We start from the raw sequence: 17,738 nt of genomic DNA on the forward strand, positions 1-17,738 counted from the left end.
AAGGGACTTCTACGTTTCCCATCTTTCAAGTATTTGTTCAAATTAACATAATATAACACATAACATCCTTAATTACCTTATATTTTGGTTTCTATGAATTAAAATCAATGAAAATTGACCATTTACTCACTTTAAGGAGCGTATAGAGCCAAAAAGGCTTCAAAATTGCCTAAGGGACTTCTACCTTTCCCATCTTTCATGTATTGGTTCAAATTAACACAATATAACACTAAACTTCCTTAGTTACCTTATATTTTTGTTTCTATGAATTGAAATCAATGAAAATTGACCATTATCTCACTCTTGGGAGCGTATAGAGCCAAAAATGCTTCAAAATTATCTAAGGGACTTCTACCTTTCCCATCTTTCAAGTATGTGTTCAAATTAACACAATATAACACTAAAAATCCTTAATTACCTTATATTTGATTTTTATGAATTGAAATCAATAACAATTGACCATTATCTTACTCTTGGGAGCGTATAGAGCTAAAAAGGTTTCAAAATTTGCAAAAAAAAAAACTACTAACCTCTTCTATGACACCTTTGCACTCCAAGTGAGAAGTAACAATCTCATACATGTATCTCATAATGTAGTAGCCACATTCAACTCCTCCTTGTTGTTGAGCACACTAGTATATATAACAAATAGTTAAAAATTTTGTTTTCAAAGTGAACAATGTATAACAATATGGGGTGAGTAGTGTATTTACCTCCATTTGTATGAATTTCAATTTTTGCCTTTGTGATTTCAATTCACTCCCTGTGAGATTCGCCTGATATACTTTATAAGCCCTACAAAAATAATATATATTCTAACACTTAGAACAAAATAATCTACAACACCACATACAAAAATGATATAGAAACTAGGGCATAATTTCAAGGTTGTGGCTCACGTCATCATAATCTTGGCAATTTTCAATTTTCGTGGATTTTCTTTAGGTAGCTTCATAGAGTCAAACTCATAAGCTAAACCTAATTGTAGATTGACCACCACAAGAACCCAATGACCACTACATCATTTAAGAGAAAAACATAAGTTAGAGTATTGGAAAATGGGTGAAAAACATATCATTTATATGATTAAGTTTAGTGGCAATATAAAAAACATATTTCGAACCTTGCGACATATGGAGCCACGATGAATTTGCAACGTTTACCCGTCTTTCTTACTTCATGCAAAAATGTATTCTTCACATATGTATAAGTTTCAAGGTAATCATTCTCAATTGAAGATTCAAAAATGAGTTGAGGACAAAAGAATGTGATCTCAGTCCTGTTGAAAAGGTCGATGAAGTTGTCTACTAAATACCTACATGATAAAGACATAGAAAACAAAAAATTCAGCATTATACCATTAAAAATATTACTATAGTGAATATAAGAACCAAATTAAAGGAAGATTAAGTAAGCTACATGATATAAACATGAATCAATGAAACATTAGCCCACGATCCTCTTAGAAATTCACGTACATCGGTAGCGGTTACCCAAATCTGTTTGTCGCTATCAAAATTAAACATTGAGGCCTTTAAAAGTACCGATGTTGTATCATACTTTGCATCATCAAAATTCATTAACCAATACAACAACTCACACCCCTCGCCAAAAGTATCGACAATTTTATCTTCAAGTGGTAGGAATTTTGTGGGTTTGATGGTAGATTGCCTTGATTTCACACCACAACTATCGTCCCCTTCTTTGCTTTGGCGAGATCTATGCTTCTTTTTGGGCGATGGTGAAACCTTTACAAATAGGTGAATATTAGTCTAGATAAAGTATACAAAAATGATGGGATTTAATGTTAATAGTAGGAGAATATACCTCTTCTTCAAAAAAAAAAAAACCATGTCTATAGGCCATAGTACAAAGGAAGACTTGGCTTTTCCCAACTTAGTCACACCATCGAGAGACGGTACCGGTATATCGAGGAGGGCACAGTCGGGATAAGGGTTGTCCACAGTAACCCTGTAATGATCAGGTAACATCTTCAGGTTGTGAGTAACTTCACCGGTAACAGGATATACCGTTCCATCTGCCACAACCACTAAATTTTGATTGTACTCATCTTTCAATGCTAGGCGACATTTAGTGGCTACCTACATATTACAAAAAACTCGATCAATATTATTAATGTTAACCATGTAAAGTCATATCTTTAGTATTAGTTAAAGACATATACCTCTATTACACGAGGGCTTTGTGTTGCCTCCATGTTCGTCATCACTTGCATTCCTTGAAATGCCTCCACGTCACCGGTCATCTGTGGTAGTAAATTGGCGAGATAAGATTTCACCTTCGATCCTCTCTTCGATCCTCTCTTCAATCCTCTCTTGAAGCTTCTCTTTAACCTTTTCTTCTAGCCTCGCCTCAAATTCTTGAGTTAGGGTAGCTTTCATTGATTCTAACTCTTCTAATGAGCATCCACCTTGGCCGAATGATTTACCCTTTTTGTATCCCTTCCCAAATACTTGTGTGTGACTAACTCCAACCCCACACCTTCCTAACTCCAACCCCACACCTTCCTAGTGCTTTTACATGCCCGCGGTGATCCCTTTTTCCTAAAGCCTTGTCAAGGGCATCCATACCAATACCATCACTTGAATTGTTTCCTTCATCATTCTTTTGCAAGTTTTCCAACTATTAAAAAAAACATATATAAGATATGGCAGAACAAGAACCTGAATTGAAAAAAAATGATATCCATAAATAGACTTGTAGCCTACAGCATATATAGCATAGAAATGAACAGAACTGATCGGAACTGATCAGAACTGAAATTTCAGAATTGATCGGAATTGAAATTCAAGTGTTCGGAACTAATCAGAACTGAAATTTCAGAACTGATCGAAAGTGATTGGAACTGAAATTTCAGAACTAATCGGAAGTGATCAGAACTGAAATTTCAGAACTGATCGGAACTGAAATTTCAGAACTGGTCGGAACTGAAATTTCAGAACTGATCGGAACTGAAATTTCAGAACTGATCGGAATTGTTCAGAACTGAAATTTCAGAACTGATTGGAACTGAAATTTCATAACTGATAGGAACTGAAATTTCAGTGATCGGAACTGATCAGAACTGAAATTTCAGAACTGATCGGAACTGAAATTTCAGAACTGGTCGGAAGTGATCAGAACTGAAATTTCAGAACTGATCAGAACTGAAATTTCAGAACTGATTGGAACTGAAATTTCAGAATTGATCGGAACTGAAATTTCAGAACTGATTGGAACTGAAATTTCAGAACTGATCGGAACTGAAATTTCAGAACTGATCGGAACTGATCAGAACTGAAATTTCAGAACTGATCGGAACTAAAATTTCAGAACTGATCAAAACTGATCAGAATTGAAATTTCAGAACTGATCGGAACTGAAATTTCAGAAGAGCTTATGACATGATTGCTGGACTTGATTATTTGCACAAAGACAGATACTTACCACTACTACGACATGGTGAGCCACATTCAGATTAGGGACAGAGGGGAACATAGGGAAAACAGAGAATATAGTAGAAGTAAGTAATCAAATAAGGAGAAACAAAGAAGAAGAGTGCAAACAAGAGCCAGGACAGAAAGTAGGGGATAGAAATTATTATATAATAATCTCAATGTACAACACCAATATGAGTGTATAATACAGTCAAGTACAAGCGCAATCTGTATAATATGAAAACATAAAAAAAAAAAAGTGTGCACATGGAAATGGAAATCAATGTACATTGTGGGCCTGTTTAAAAATGCAATTGCTTGTACAGTAAAGTGCTTATAAAGGACCTTCTTACAACTTTTAGTTTGTAGACAACTTTGCGCTCAATCTTCTACTGCCAATATCCCAGATGATAATTCATGCAAGTAAAGAAATTTAGATAATATGTACCCCCATTATGTTCAACAATTGGAAAATTGGATGATAAGGCCTTCATCAACTAATTGAGATGGTGAAGGGGTCACAACGGTCACAACAACAACTAAGCAAGCAACAACAATCAAGGCTATCTTAATTGCATAAATTACTTAACCATGCATACAGAAAAAGGCAAGGACAAATTCTCTTAGCTATCCTAATTATTTAATATCATCAAGAGTTCAGCACCGCACTTCTGATGAAAAACAAAATTTAAAATAGAGGTAAGCATCTAAATAACAGAACTAGCTCGCTCATTACCGGAACTGTTCAGAACTGATCATAACTGAAATTTCAGAACTGATCAGAACTGATCGGAACTGATCAGAACTGAAATTTCAGAACTGATTGGAACTGATCAGAACTTATCAGAACCGAAATTTCAGAAATGATCGGAACTGAAATTTCAGAACTGATCGGAATTGATCAGAACTGAAATTTCAGAACTTACCGGAACGGATTAGAACTAATCAGAACTGATTGGAACTGGTCAGAACTGTAATTTCAGAACTAATCGGAACGGATCATAACAGATTGGGACTGATTAGAACTGATCGAAAAAGGCCTCAATTTTAGCAAATCCCATTAAACAACGCACGAAGCAAGTAATGAGCAATAAACAAAAAAGGCCTCCCATTAAACAATGCAGGAAATGAGCAATAAACAAAAAAGGCCTGATCACTGATCAACTCAAAAGTATAAACAAGTAACTGAAAAAAAATATACTTGGTTAATTAGAACAACACTTACAATAGCATTGGCTATTTACTGGGTTTCGGCATTCTTCGGGTCTATAGCCCACGATCCATCTGCATTACGAGTTTTACGGGCCAAAATCCAATAAAGAGACCGATTTTTAAGCTTTTCACTCATTACACGTCTTGTCGTGGACTCTGTGGTGCTTGAGGTTGAAGATTCTGCTGGAATTCTATTGGTCTTAGTCCAATCAACTCGATCCCTCTCATAACTCTTGGAGCCTAGATGGTGGCGATGCTTATTATTCTTTGCATTTTCCTTGCCTTTCTCACTCAGAGCCTATTACAAAATGGAAAGCTATTGTAAGTAGTATTGTAGTTGAAATAAAGTATATATGTGAAAAATACTTTCATAATATCTTACACACCTTAAATTCATTTATATTGCAATATGTCTCAAACTCTTTCCATTGCTCTTCTGTGATGTAACCTTCATAAAGCTCCCAGGGCTTAATGTTTGCACTTGGTGAGTCAAGCGGAGGTGCAGTTTCCTTAGTAATGAATCGTGAAACTAACCAAGACTTGTGCTTCCTAAATCTAGCACCAACAGCTTCGTGGAACTTCTTCTCTTTACTACCCTTGGGATCATCAATGTGGAACTTCCGTTACAAAATTAGAGAATGTTAATATTCATAACTAATTATAAGTATCATTAAATTTAGAGCAATAAACCATATTTATATCGTAATTACCTTACTCTCCTCCCACAAGTTTTGCTTTTGAACTTTATCATACTTCGGAATTCCCTTCACATTAATGTTAACTCTTTGAGCACAATTACCAATTTGCTTCCCATAAGCAGATTCCCACTTTCCAATAGGCATGTCAAACTCATCAAATTCAAGGAACATGGGTGTAGTTGTTTAGACTGATCTAGATGGGCCTCGTCCCTTTTTTGTAGAAGATTTTACTTGGGAAGTGGAGGCATCCATGTCACTAGATTGTTCCTGTCCATATGATCATCTCTGTTTTCTTCCATTGTAGTATGCCTACACCTACACAAAGAATGAAATTAACAAGAATAGAATCAAAATCATAACAATAAAATCATATTAATGTAAATACTATACAATAAAGAAATTAATGATTTAGATATATACCAATTTAATAAATTCAATATTAATTGCAAAAAAATACTATTGTTAAAGGAATACAATAACACAAACCTTGGTTGTAGTTATAGGAACCACTAACCCTTCCTCACGATCATACTCTACATCATCAACAATATCTTCCCCTTCTTGTAGAGGTTTCACTCCCATTGTTATAGGCAGGATGTCATCAAATTGGTCATACTCTTCTTCATCCACAACATCTTCCACACCCACAATTTTTCTCTTGCCTTCAACTACAACATGTCATTGCGGATCTATATTATCCTTGATGTAGAATACTTGTTTCGATTGTGAGGCTAATACAAAAGGCTTTTCACCATCAGTATAACGACTAGAGTCAAACAAGGTGAATCCAAATAACTCATCGGTTTTCATACCACGACGGTTATCAGCCCATGTGTAACGAAATAAAGGAATTGTGAAATCAACATAATCCAACTCCCAGATTTCTTGAATGACACCGTAATATGCCTGTGTAGCTTCAACTGGCCTTGTATCCCTAGAACTTGAGTATTCAGTAGAAGATGCAACCACGACAACACCACTATTTTGTTGCACACTTTTTTCATCTTGACGACAAGTGGCAAAAGTAAATCCATTGATATCGTAACCCTCATAAGTATACACAAGTGGTTGTGGACCTCGTGAAAGCCACTTGATCGTTTCAGAAACATTCTCATCTCTACTCAATTCAAGCTTCACTTGGCCTTCAAACCACTCAACAAAGTGGCGATTATGCTCCTACATCAACGCATAGGAGCTGATCCTGGGATTGTGATTTTTCAACTCATGAAGATGTTTTTCAATATATGGATGAACTGCAGATAGGTTTTGTAGCACAAATCGGTTGGCTTTCTTATATCAATCAAGTGGAGGTTTAACCAATTTCCGACCTACTGTACCCTTTCCTTGAAGTCTTCCCTCGTGACGAGAAGTCGGAATCCCAATTTCTTTAGCCTTAGCTAAAAACACTGAACAATAGTTCCCTGCTTCCTCTGCTATGAACCCTTTCACGATGCTCCCTTCAGGATTTGCTCTGTTCTTTGCCTTATCTGCCAAAGTACCCATTTTCCTCTCATAAGGGTACATCCAACGCATAAATACAGGACCGCACTCCTTTATCTCACGAGGCAAGTGCATAACAAGGTGAGTCATTATGTCAAAAAAGAAAGGAGGAAAATACATCTCGAATTTGCATAATGTTTCAACAATATCATATTCCATATCATCGAGTGTTTTTGGATCTATCACCTTACTGCAAATTGCATTGAAAAACAAGCAAAGCTTCACAATAGCATGCCTAACATGTTTTGGCAAAAGGCCTCGGAGTGCAATTGGCATGAACACTTGCATCATCACATGACAATCATGGGACTTCATACCAACAACTTTCTTATCAAGAGTAGAAACAAAACGCCTTATGTTCGACGAATACCCTGTCGGCACCTTGATTCCTTTCAAACACTCACAAAAGATCCTTTTTTCTTCTCTAGACAATGTATAACACGCATGGGGCAAAAATGCTTTTTTCGTTGCTTCATTTTCCTCAGCCCATAACTTAGGTCGAATTTTGGCTTCCTTCATGTATCTACGCACATTAACACCATCCTTTATCTTCCCTTTGATATTCAACAAGTCCCAATTACTGCCTCACAAACATTTTTTTCAATGTGCATAACATCAAGACAATGTCGAACCGATAAGTGCTTCCAATAAGGCAGATCCCACAACTTAGACACTTTTTTCCACAACACACCCTTCTTCGGTATCTCTCTGTGCATCTTACTGAAGATTGTCTTAACATTTTTAATTTTCTCATACACTTCAATTCCTGTCGATGGCTCACGACTCACTCCCTTCTCAACATGCCCGTCGAATTGTTGTCTCATCTTCCTGTATGGGTGATTTCGACGAAGTGATCGTCTGGTATGCATGTACACATTCTTCCCCTAATGCTTCAAGCGTGTAATTTGCATGTCATCCTCACAAATAGGGCATGGTTTTTGTCCTCTGACTTTGTACCTTGATAAATTTCCATATGCAGGAAAGTTATTAATAGTACAAAACACTATGGCTCTTAATCTGAAATTTGTACCCGAAAGAGCATCAAATGTCACAACACCTTCATCCCACAACAGTTTCAAATCGTCAATAAGGGGCTCCAAATAAAAATCTATCTCATGGCCAGGTTGTTTAGGACCTGGGATTAGAAGTGATAACATGATGTACTTGCGCTTCATGCACAACCAAGGAGGTAGGTTGTATATTGACAGAAGAACATGCCATGTACTATGTTGATTACTAAGAGTGCTAAATGGATTCATTCCATCCGTACTTAATGCCAGTCTTATGTTCCTCGGCTCCTTCCCGAATTCTGGAAATGTTTTGTCAATGTGTTTCCATTGCAACAAATCAGCTGGGTGTCTGATCAACCCATCCTTCTTCCTCTCATTTTCATGCCAAACCAACTTCTTTGCTTCATCCTTAATTGAGAACAGGCGCTTCAACCTTGGTATTATAGGAAGATACCATACTACCTTAGCTGGTGTCCACTTCAAGGGATCCTTATTTAAGCCCTCTTGCTTGTATCGTGACACACCACACTTTGGGCAAGCATCCAATTTTGCATTCTCCTTTCGATATAGCACACAATCATTAGGACATGCATGGATCTTGGTGTACTCTAAACCCAATGGACGCATCAACTTCTTCGCATATTAAGTCGATCGAATTAGGAATGTCATTTCCTTCTGGAAAACATATCAGAGAGGGTTTCTAACAACAAAGTGAAACTAGTGTTGGTCCACCCGCTCTTCGCTTTCAAGTTATATAAAGTTAAAATCCCAGAAAGCTTGGAATACTTAGAACAACCAGGATACAATGGTGTCTCATCTGCTTTCGACACATCCTCATATATATGAGAATCTTCATGACCATGATCGCCTAACCCGTCTATCATCTCTTCTATCTTGTCTTCCTCCATGTCATCATTAAAACCCACTTCATTATCATCAAAACCATTCGGCTCTCTCTCATCAGCTTCATTGTCGTTAATAGAAGAATTATCCGCGGGAGGAAATTTTTCACCATGCCAATACCAAATACTGTAGTCTGGCATAAACCACGAATAATCAAATGGTCCTCTATTTTCTTAATGTCTTCCCACCTCTTAACATTGTTACAATCACGACAAGGACAGAAAACAGGTCTTGCTTTGGTTAGCCTTTGTTCAACGAGTGTACTCCATTGGTGTTGCACTGCGATTCTACAGAACTCGTTGACCCCGGCTAAGTATTCTGGTGTGGTTCGAGAACCATTATACATCCAATGACGGTCCATTTCTAAAAATGTATGATTAAAAACCAAGAAACAAATTATATTCAACATCACATATCAACACATTCTAAATGCATGATTCCAAAGGTCCTTATCGCTCCAAACTAACCCATCCTTGGAAGTGTATTCTCACTAGCAAATGGTTGACCATTTTTCGGCCCTAAGGAAATTTCGGCAGCATTTCCCTATGGTTCTCAAAGTACACGATGTAATTAATTTCTTTATTACATATGTACCCCGAGAACACATTAGGGAATGCTAACACAAAATTACCTTTACTTCCGAAAAACAAGCAACCATTTGCATCCTAAGTGAGAATACAATTCCAAGAACAGTCTCAAAAGGGGACTATTCAAGATTACTCCTAACGAGTAAATCTTGAACGGGTATCTAGGCATATGAAGATATAATGCATAATAAATATTAACACATTCAAGATCTATCATGTCAAATAAAAGTAACCAAACACATAAACATGAGTTATTTACCTAACAAAGAAAATTTGATATTTGATGCAAATAAATTATGCACATACAATAAAATAGACCAACCATGAAACTATACACTAAAAGTATCTATATAAAGTAAAACATACTTTTTAATTTTCCAAATGCGAGAAAAATATTCACCTCTACCTCTAATTCTTAGGAATTCGTCACAAAAACCTCCATTTCCTATCCTCTTACATAGTAACACTAATTCTTCATTTAACACACCTAATTAACACACTCATTCTTCATCATCCCTTGGATTCAAAATTTCTACGCTAATCACATAATCTAATACACAATCAATCTTAGTTTAATTTCAATTCTCTTAGCTAAACAAATCATCGTTAAAAGTTTAAGACAAAACAATTTCAATCAACAAAATACACTACACCACATCAAAAATGCCGAAAATTAAGACTAAAAACAGACCTTGCCTTGCTGATAAAGGCGCCGGAGCTTGTCCTGACTTCACTAAACTGGTTATCCAAGACTCATTACTGCCACACGGTTCCTGCAAACAATATTTCAGTGTTTTCAGCATCACTCTCCCCAATTATAGCAAAAAAAATGAATTGAAAACTAAAACTTCATGTTCAAAAAGAACAGAAATAATTAAAAAATTAATTAAAAAATTCAACTGAAAAATAATCAAAAAATGATTGAACTAGAAAAAAATTCAACTGTTCTTCACCTCACTACCAAAAAAATTATATGAAAACCTTAACAGATTTAATTTTTCTAAAAATTAAGGCTCGGAAAAAAATAAAACTTATTACTTTGAGTAAAGTAAACTTATTACCTTAAGTTCTTCACATGCCGGAAAAAATCGCAAGAAACCACCACCCACCGGAGTTGCGAGGGGGAAACGAGGAACTTGCGAGGGAGAAAGAGTTCAGGATAACCCCTACTGCAATGAAAGATTAGAACTTTATTAGTTGAATTCGAAAGAGCAATGAAAGATTAGAACTTTAGAGAAAAATTGTGGGAGACTTTGTTAGTAGGATAATCCAACATATTTAAATTTGAGAAAAACTGTGAATTGATATTGCTAAAATGATTTGAAGGCCAGAAATAGTAAGCTACAAGATTCTAGCTACTAATGCTTTCAAAATTATGAATTTATTATACTACTTTAAAGAACATAAAAAAAAATAATAATCCAACTATACAAACTATACAAACTACCTAAGAGGCCAGGTACACAAAGGCTTAGAAACAAATAGTAAAAAGCTTAACACAATTGAAGCTAGAATATTAGTTAGCTCAAACAAACATCATAGAAGCTCCCCACACGAAAAATAAAAAATAAAAAATAAAAAAAATAAAATTCATAGCATTGTATCTATAATCTTAACAATACGGTTTCAGTTCTAAACAATTAAAGCAAAAATTAAAATTCAAGAACATGCAAATGAAATTGATAGAAATTCAAAAAATCACCTGTGACATTTTAAGCCAACTGTCTTCAATTTAGGGCATCCAACATCAGCAAGTCTGATGAATTTATGATGAGCTTCCTATTGAGTGATCTTCGATTCCTGATTCCTAAATAGTATTTGGCACCTGCATAACATAAACAGTTCAGAAATCTATCAGGAAACTGTTCACATGACCATCGCCAAGTATGAAAAGACCTTGAATTAGAGAACATTAATCATCGTATTACAAAGATGGGATCCAAATAATATAACAAAACATGTTATCAAAATTTGGATTTTAGAACTCTAGCAACCTACTTGTTGATCTAGGACAGTAAATTCAACACAAGTTAATTACTTAGTCTTCAGTGGGCTCATCTCCTCCATAAATGAAACATTCTTTGCAAGTTGCGATGAACAGAGACCAGATTGAAGTTGTAATTAGTCCAGCACGAAACACCAACGATAACATCTCTCAAGAGTCAAGATTACATTGAATAGGGAATACCTAACTCTCACTATGTCGAATTTACATACCTAATTATGTCCATCAATGATCTCAAAGCTAACTCCAACATTATGCAAACATTTTTTTTTTTAAAAAAAAAATTACTCGTAAATCATATTTGTAACACTATAATTTGCATATTCTCAAAGTTTGATCTCTAAGAAGGCTGATTTTGCAGCTTAAAGCGACATATGAGACTAGTAAAAAAAAAGTAATTCGATGGTAATATTATTTTTGAAAATCACAAAGTTTGATCTCTAAGAGGGCTGATTTTGCAGCTTAAAGTGACATCTGAGACTAGTAAAAAAAATCATAGCATTGTATCTATAATCCCAACAATACGGTTTCAGTTCTAAACAATTAAAGCTAAAATTAAAATTCAAGAACATGCAAATGAAATTGATAGAAATTCAGAAAATCACCTGTGACATTTCAAGCCAACTGTCTTCAATTTAGGGCATCCGACATCAGCATTCAAATTTCACCGCCCTAAACAAAGCTTCTCCAATTTCCACCACCCAACAAACCACCACCCACCGGAGTTCCTTTGATAAACCAGGCAGCCTACAATTTTCGGCACACACAGGCCCAACAATCCCAAGACCGGCGACGGACAAACCAGAAAGAGAGGACCGGCGAGAGAAGGGAGAAAGAGACGAAAAGGCTGAGATTGCGCTTCAATGGGGAACATGGAGAAAGAGACGAAAAGGCGAGAGAAGGGACGGTGACCGGCGACGGAGAAGGCACCGGAGAAGAGATTGCGCTTCAACGGGGAACAAATCTAGGCTTCAATGAGGAAAAGTGAATGAGGGACGACACGCAAAACGGATTTAATAGGGGGAATTGGAAATAATTTAGGGTTAGATTTGAATCTGTGCAAAATAAAAATAAAAAAAAAATTCCAACTTTTACTCGTAACGGATATTTTATGTCCATTACAAATAAGTAGGTTAATCACGTTTTGACTTTACTATTTGTAATAGACAGAAAATGTCCGTTACGAATAATTTAGTGTTTGTAACGACCAGTAAGGTGTCCGTTACAAATAAATATTTATTCGTAATGGACAGAAAGATGCACGTTACGAATAAGTATTTATTTGTAACGGACACCTTACCGACCGTTAAAAATACTACTTTTCTACGCAGATGGATATTTATTTGTAACGGACAAATTATTTCCAATTCGAACTTTGATAAAGCCAAATTATTTGTAACGGACAAACTTTCTAAATCTATGAGTTTCAGATTCAATCATTTGGCTTTATCAAAGTGTAAAGAAAAAAAATGGAGGAGAGAGAAAGTTGAAGGTCAAACAAAACAATGGAGGTTTGATTTTATCAATTTGTTATTGTATTTTGTATGATTTCGTTGATCATGCATGATGATTTATTGTTTGATTGTTTGAAATTATTATGAGTTTGTGATGAATATCAATTAAATTTCTTAATTATTAATGAATATCAATTGTGTTGCTTAATTTGTAGTTATTTTCTCTCTCTCCCCCCCTCTCTCTATCTCTTTCTCTCTCTCTCCTTTTCTTTTATTTTTTTTTTCTTTTGATTTCTAATCATGTTACAAATCAATAATTAATTTCTCTATGATGAATCAAGATTAGATTTAAGGTGGATATTCAATTTTTTAGAGTTTCAATAATTACATTCGATCTTGAATATAATTTCTGCAAAAAAAAAAAAGAACACGTAGGACTTTAAAAATGAACATCTCTTACAAAATGAGCATTTCGTACACCGAAAATGAATATTAAATGCATAAAAAATGAACACATTTCAACAATTTATTTTATCTTTATTTTTCATTAATAATTATATACAATGAATTTGAACCTTTATGAAAATCAAGTTCATTTTTATATACTAAATGTTCATAACATTTTGTTACATGTTCATTTTATAAGTGTTTATTTTTTACTACTAAATGTTCATTTTTATTAGGTTGAAAGTAAAATATAATACGCTGAAAGTTAAATTATCTGAACATTTAGTGTTGAAAATCTGAACAATTTATTATGAATATATATGTTTCGTTATTCATTACAAACATATCTGTTATTGATTATGAACACATATGACAAATAGCGTGATAATTATTTATATTTTTAACTACTGTATTGTTGATTATATATTATGAACATTCTAAATAATTATTATGAACATATGTTGTGATGATTATGAATTTTGATAATTTGTTATATTTTAGTGAGTACAAATTAATTGTATTTGTAGAAGACAAAGACTTTAAATTAGTGAAGAAACAAGTAAGAAGTGATGAAGAAGTATATGTTATTACAACGAATTTGCCTTTAAGTTGGAGAATTTCCAATGTATATGATCCCAATTTTATGGTTGTATGATAAAGGTTCATTTGTAATATACTAAATGTTCATTTTTTTACATGTTCACTTTTTATTACTGAATGTTCATTTTTTTACGTGTTCTTTTTTATTACCGAATATTCTTTTTTTTTATGTGTTCATTTTTCTACCTAAATGTTCATTTTTAAGGTTGTGGTCTAACAAATTTATGATTATATGATAATCAGATTCATTTTTAATAAATGATCATTTCCTTATAACATGTAAACTTTTTAGTATTAAATGTTCATTTTATTTACGTGTTTATTTTTTGTTATTAAATGTTCATTTCTTTTTTCATGTTCATATTTTTTAACTAAATGTTCATTTTTTATTTGGGCCGCGCGTTTTGTGCCTCACTTGTTGTAGCTATCTTGGCTGCACTAGAGTGCAGCCAAGACCAATTGCGGGAGTATCAACACTATTTTTGTGCTATATTTGATAATGTTGACTTGATCAGGGTTGAAAAACATTTGAGTAACGTGACTTATTTTGATGATTTTCTTCTTTTGTGGGATATAGTTAATGTCGTTTTTATTTTTAATTATTACTTCCTCTGTCTTTTTTTTTAGAGTCTCATTTCTCTTTATTATGTGAGTAATAAATGTTAGAAATAAGACTCTAATAAAATAATGGAGGAAGTATTTTGTAATTAATTATAATCTTTTATTTTGTATAATTGAGGTTTAGGGTTTTATTTCATGTACTAGTATCTTTATATAAAAGAAGATATTTTATGATGTAAGCTTAGGCCATGTTCACTTCACTTTAAAATAACAATATTCAGTAAAAAAAATAGTTTCACTTCACTAAAAATAAGTTCAGTTTAGCAAATATAATTCGGTTCAGCAAAAGTAATTTCACTTTAGTAAAAATCAGTAACTCTAAAGAAGTTATATAAAAGAGAATCAACAAAAATAATTTCAATTCAACAAAAATTATTTCAGTTCAGTAAAATCAATTTCATTTCAATAAAAATAATTTAAGTTTAGCAAAAATAATTTCAATTTCGTAAAAATAATTTAGTTTAGCAAAAATAAGGTGAAGTGAACGAGGCCTTAGACTTTGTGATAAGACATCAATTTTATCAAACTTTGTAATTGATTTAATTGAAACCCTTATTTCTCTAGATTTCGAGACTAGTGAATCAAGTCATTTTGCTAGATAATCATTATTATGTGTTTCATTATTTTAGCTTGCTTTTGTTCACTAGATCTTGATCCAAGATCATATCTTTATTTCTCCTTACCAACCTGTACTCACAAAAATTATAAAAAATAGGTCATTGTTCTTCTTTTTCGTATCAAAGCGGTATCCTTAAATTGTAGTACTCTGTCAGTTTTTTACGTGCCCCGGCCATGACACACATGCCAATGCAAAACTTTGAAAAATAATATCTTTAATTATCAATAACTATAAATTATAACAATTGAATATCAATAATCTACTCACTGAAACGATTCCAACAAGTACTCAAAAGACTAATTTTTAATGTGTAATTCATAAACATTGGTCAAAGTAGGTCTAATGAATAATAGTGTTAAAACTCCCAATGAGACACTATAAAAAGCGGAGGAAGTAAGTTTTATGCACATAATATCTAAGTCTCCAATAGTCTCCATTTTCAGGAAGGTGTCTTGTAGGGTACACCCCTCGATGCCTTTGGCCTTTTAAAGTTCGGGCTTATGTTTAGGGATGATTTGAATTCATGACTGTTTGGGAGACATGGTTCTACAAAGTAAAGAGGCGTCATTGAGTTTTAGGAAAGCATATAAACCCCGTTTGTACCATCCTTAAGTAGTGTCACTAGTAGAAAAAGGCTCATTTATACTGTATTTGCGTCGCTTCTATGAGCGACGCAAATGATTTAAAAGTCATTTGCGTCGCTCCTAGGCGCGACGCAAATAAGAGTCATTTGCGTCGCTCGTTTATAAAGGAGTGACGCAAATGACTCTTATTTGCGTCGCTCTTTTATAAAGGAGTGACGCAAATAGCTGGTCTGATCAACTTCTTGTTTGTTATTTGCGTCACTTGTTTATATAGGAGTGACGCAAATGACTGACTAGACAATACAAAATTGCTTTATTTGCGTACCTTGTTTGTTTAATGAGTGACGCAAATGAGGTGATTTTTTTTTAATTGTTTTAATTGCTTTTATATGTTTGTAGTACCTGTTTTCCTTGCTAGTGGTATAAAGTAATATGCCAACGCTAATAATTGAAATTAAAATGCAATATTATTGAATGCAAATGTAAATTTCGGTATAGTCTCTGATGAGTGACATTTATGTCGCTCTTAGGACAGTCTTTTCTAGTAGTTTTTGTAATAATTCGGTCCATTTTAGTATGTTTTTGCTATGATCCACCTAGTTCTAGTATTCTACCTTTGTGGCGCGTAATGTGTACTCATATGGTTTAGGTAGTCACCTTTGTGGCGCGTAATGTGTACTCATATGGTTTAGGTAGTCTATGCTCCCCTCCCCTTTCGTTGTATTACGCCTTGCTTTCCTGTTCCATGATTGCAGGTGTATGCCGTTGATTCGGAGATGGAAGGAACAAGGGCAAAACGGGAAGAAATCCAGACCAGGCAAATGGCGCGGGCGCGCCACCAGAGGAGCGGGCGCGCCACCTTTAGGCGCGGGCGCGTTGATGAGCTGGACCAACTATTAAATACCCACTTTGGAGCGGGCGCGCATTTCTAGGAACGGCCGCGCCATCATTTAAAGCGCGGGCGCGCCATTGTTAGGCGCGGGCGCGCCTGTCTGCTGCTGATTCAAATCCCGGTTTCAGCCCAAATTAACAAAAGGGGAGGCAAAACGGCTAACTAGGGACAACATTCTATCATAGAGATATTATTTGAGCATAGAAACCTTAGAGGAGAGCTTTTAAGGAATTTTTCTAGGTTTTTTGTTTTAGCCACTTTTGTATTGAACAATCTTGATAGTTTTTTGTGTAATTTTCATTGCCTATCAACATTAGTTTTACTCTTAGTTTTTGAAGAATTATTTTGGATTGAATGATGTATGGTCAAGCTTGGAGATTGAATGATGTATGGCTCTTTATTTGGATTTCAATGAAGGTTTTGGTACATTTCTCTATTTTCTCTTGTTTTTATGATTAAAGTTTCTACCTTTGTTAGTTTAGTTGATAAAAACTTTATCTTTCTTACTATTCCATTGGTTATAATGTTGCTTAGTATGATTGTAGTTGTAGTTATGACTAGTGAGTAGTTTCTTGTTGCTAGGGGTTTGGTGAAGATATGCTTTGATTTTGATGTATGCTAGGCTAGGTTAATTTGGAATATTTGTGATTAAATCTTCCTTGTGCTTATACTTATTAGCCACTCCATGTTTATGGCCATATGCATGTTGTGGTTGAATGACGTGAACTAAATCGTGACGATAGTGCGACTTAGGAATAGTCATTAGGTGATTGATTATTGCATGACCTTAGCTTGTATGCCTTACGACGATAGTGTGAGTGTATGCTAGCTAGGAAAGCTCTTAATCCCGATAGGTGATTAGAGAGTATTCTTGATATTGCCTTGTATGAGTTGCTTGGGTTACATGTAAACCTATTTTCCGATGCCTAATTCCGTTGAATTCATAGCATGTTTGATCCTTCCCCCTAGTGCTTGTTTTAATTGTTATTCTATCCCCTTTAGTCATTACTTTACCCACCATACTTCTTGATCGAATTAGATTAACATTAGGAGATAAATAGCGGTGCTTAATCGTTTCCCTGTGTTCGACCCTTAACTTGCCTCTATGCTCTTTTAGTTGCATGTTTAGGACTACAAATATCATTTGATAGAGGTGTCTTAGTAACGAC

The 17,738-nt window shown here is 34.6% G+C and overlaps 1 protein-coding gene and 1 long non-coding RNA gene across 6 annotated transcripts; both read right to left on the reverse strand.

Annotated features, from left to right (window-relative positions):
- Positions 1–285: 285 nt before the first annotated feature.
- Positions 286–10,242, reverse strand: LOC110694795. Of its 5 annotated transcripts, none has more exons than XM_021871976.1 (11): positions 10,039–10,241; positions 5,360–5,662; positions 5,036–5,240; positions 4,663–4,947; positions 2,186–2,643; positions 1,828–2,102; positions 1,420–1,748; positions 1,124–1,315; positions 900–1,016; positions 714–795; positions 292–632 (listed from the first exon to the last, which is right to left on the reverse strand). In XM_021871976.1, exons 6-11 carry the CDS (start codon positions 1,864–1,866, stop codon positions 501–503), a joined length of 891 nt encoding a protein of 296 aa, XP_021727668.1. In that variant the 5' UTR covers positions 1,867–2,102; positions 2,186–2,643; positions 4,663–4,947; positions 5,036–5,240; positions 5,360–5,662; positions 10,039–10,241; the 3' UTR covers positions 292–500. The 5 variants fall into 5 exon arrangements, with proteins under 5 accessions (XP_021727676.1, XP_021727668.1, XP_021727658.1 ...); XM_021871966.1 differs by having other exon boundaries at positions 5,036–5,266; XM_021871974.1 differs by lacking the exon at positions 10,039–10,241 and adding an exon at positions 5,834–7,955 and having other exon boundaries at positions 5,036–5,266.
- Positions 10,243–10,312: 70 nt separating this feature from the next.
- On the reverse strand, positions 10,313–12,492 carry LOC110693410. The gene is made up of 3 exons (XR_002505589.1): positions 11,958–12,492; positions 11,050–11,172; positions 10,313–10,516 (listed from the first exon to the last, which is right to left on the reverse strand). It is a non-coding gene; the product is annotated as an uncharacterized LOC110693410 (long non-coding RNA).
- Positions 12,493–17,738: the final 5,246 nt, after the last annotated feature.

The sequence above is a fragment of the Chenopodium quinoa genome, unplaced genomic scaffold (assembly GCF_001683475.1).
Source record: "Chenopodium quinoa cultivar QQ74 unplaced genomic scaffold, ASM168347v1, whole genome shotgun sequence".
Taxonomy (NCBI): domain Eukaryota; kingdom Viridiplantae; phylum Streptophyta; class Magnoliopsida; order Caryophyllales; family Amaranthaceae; genus Chenopodium; species Chenopodium quinoa.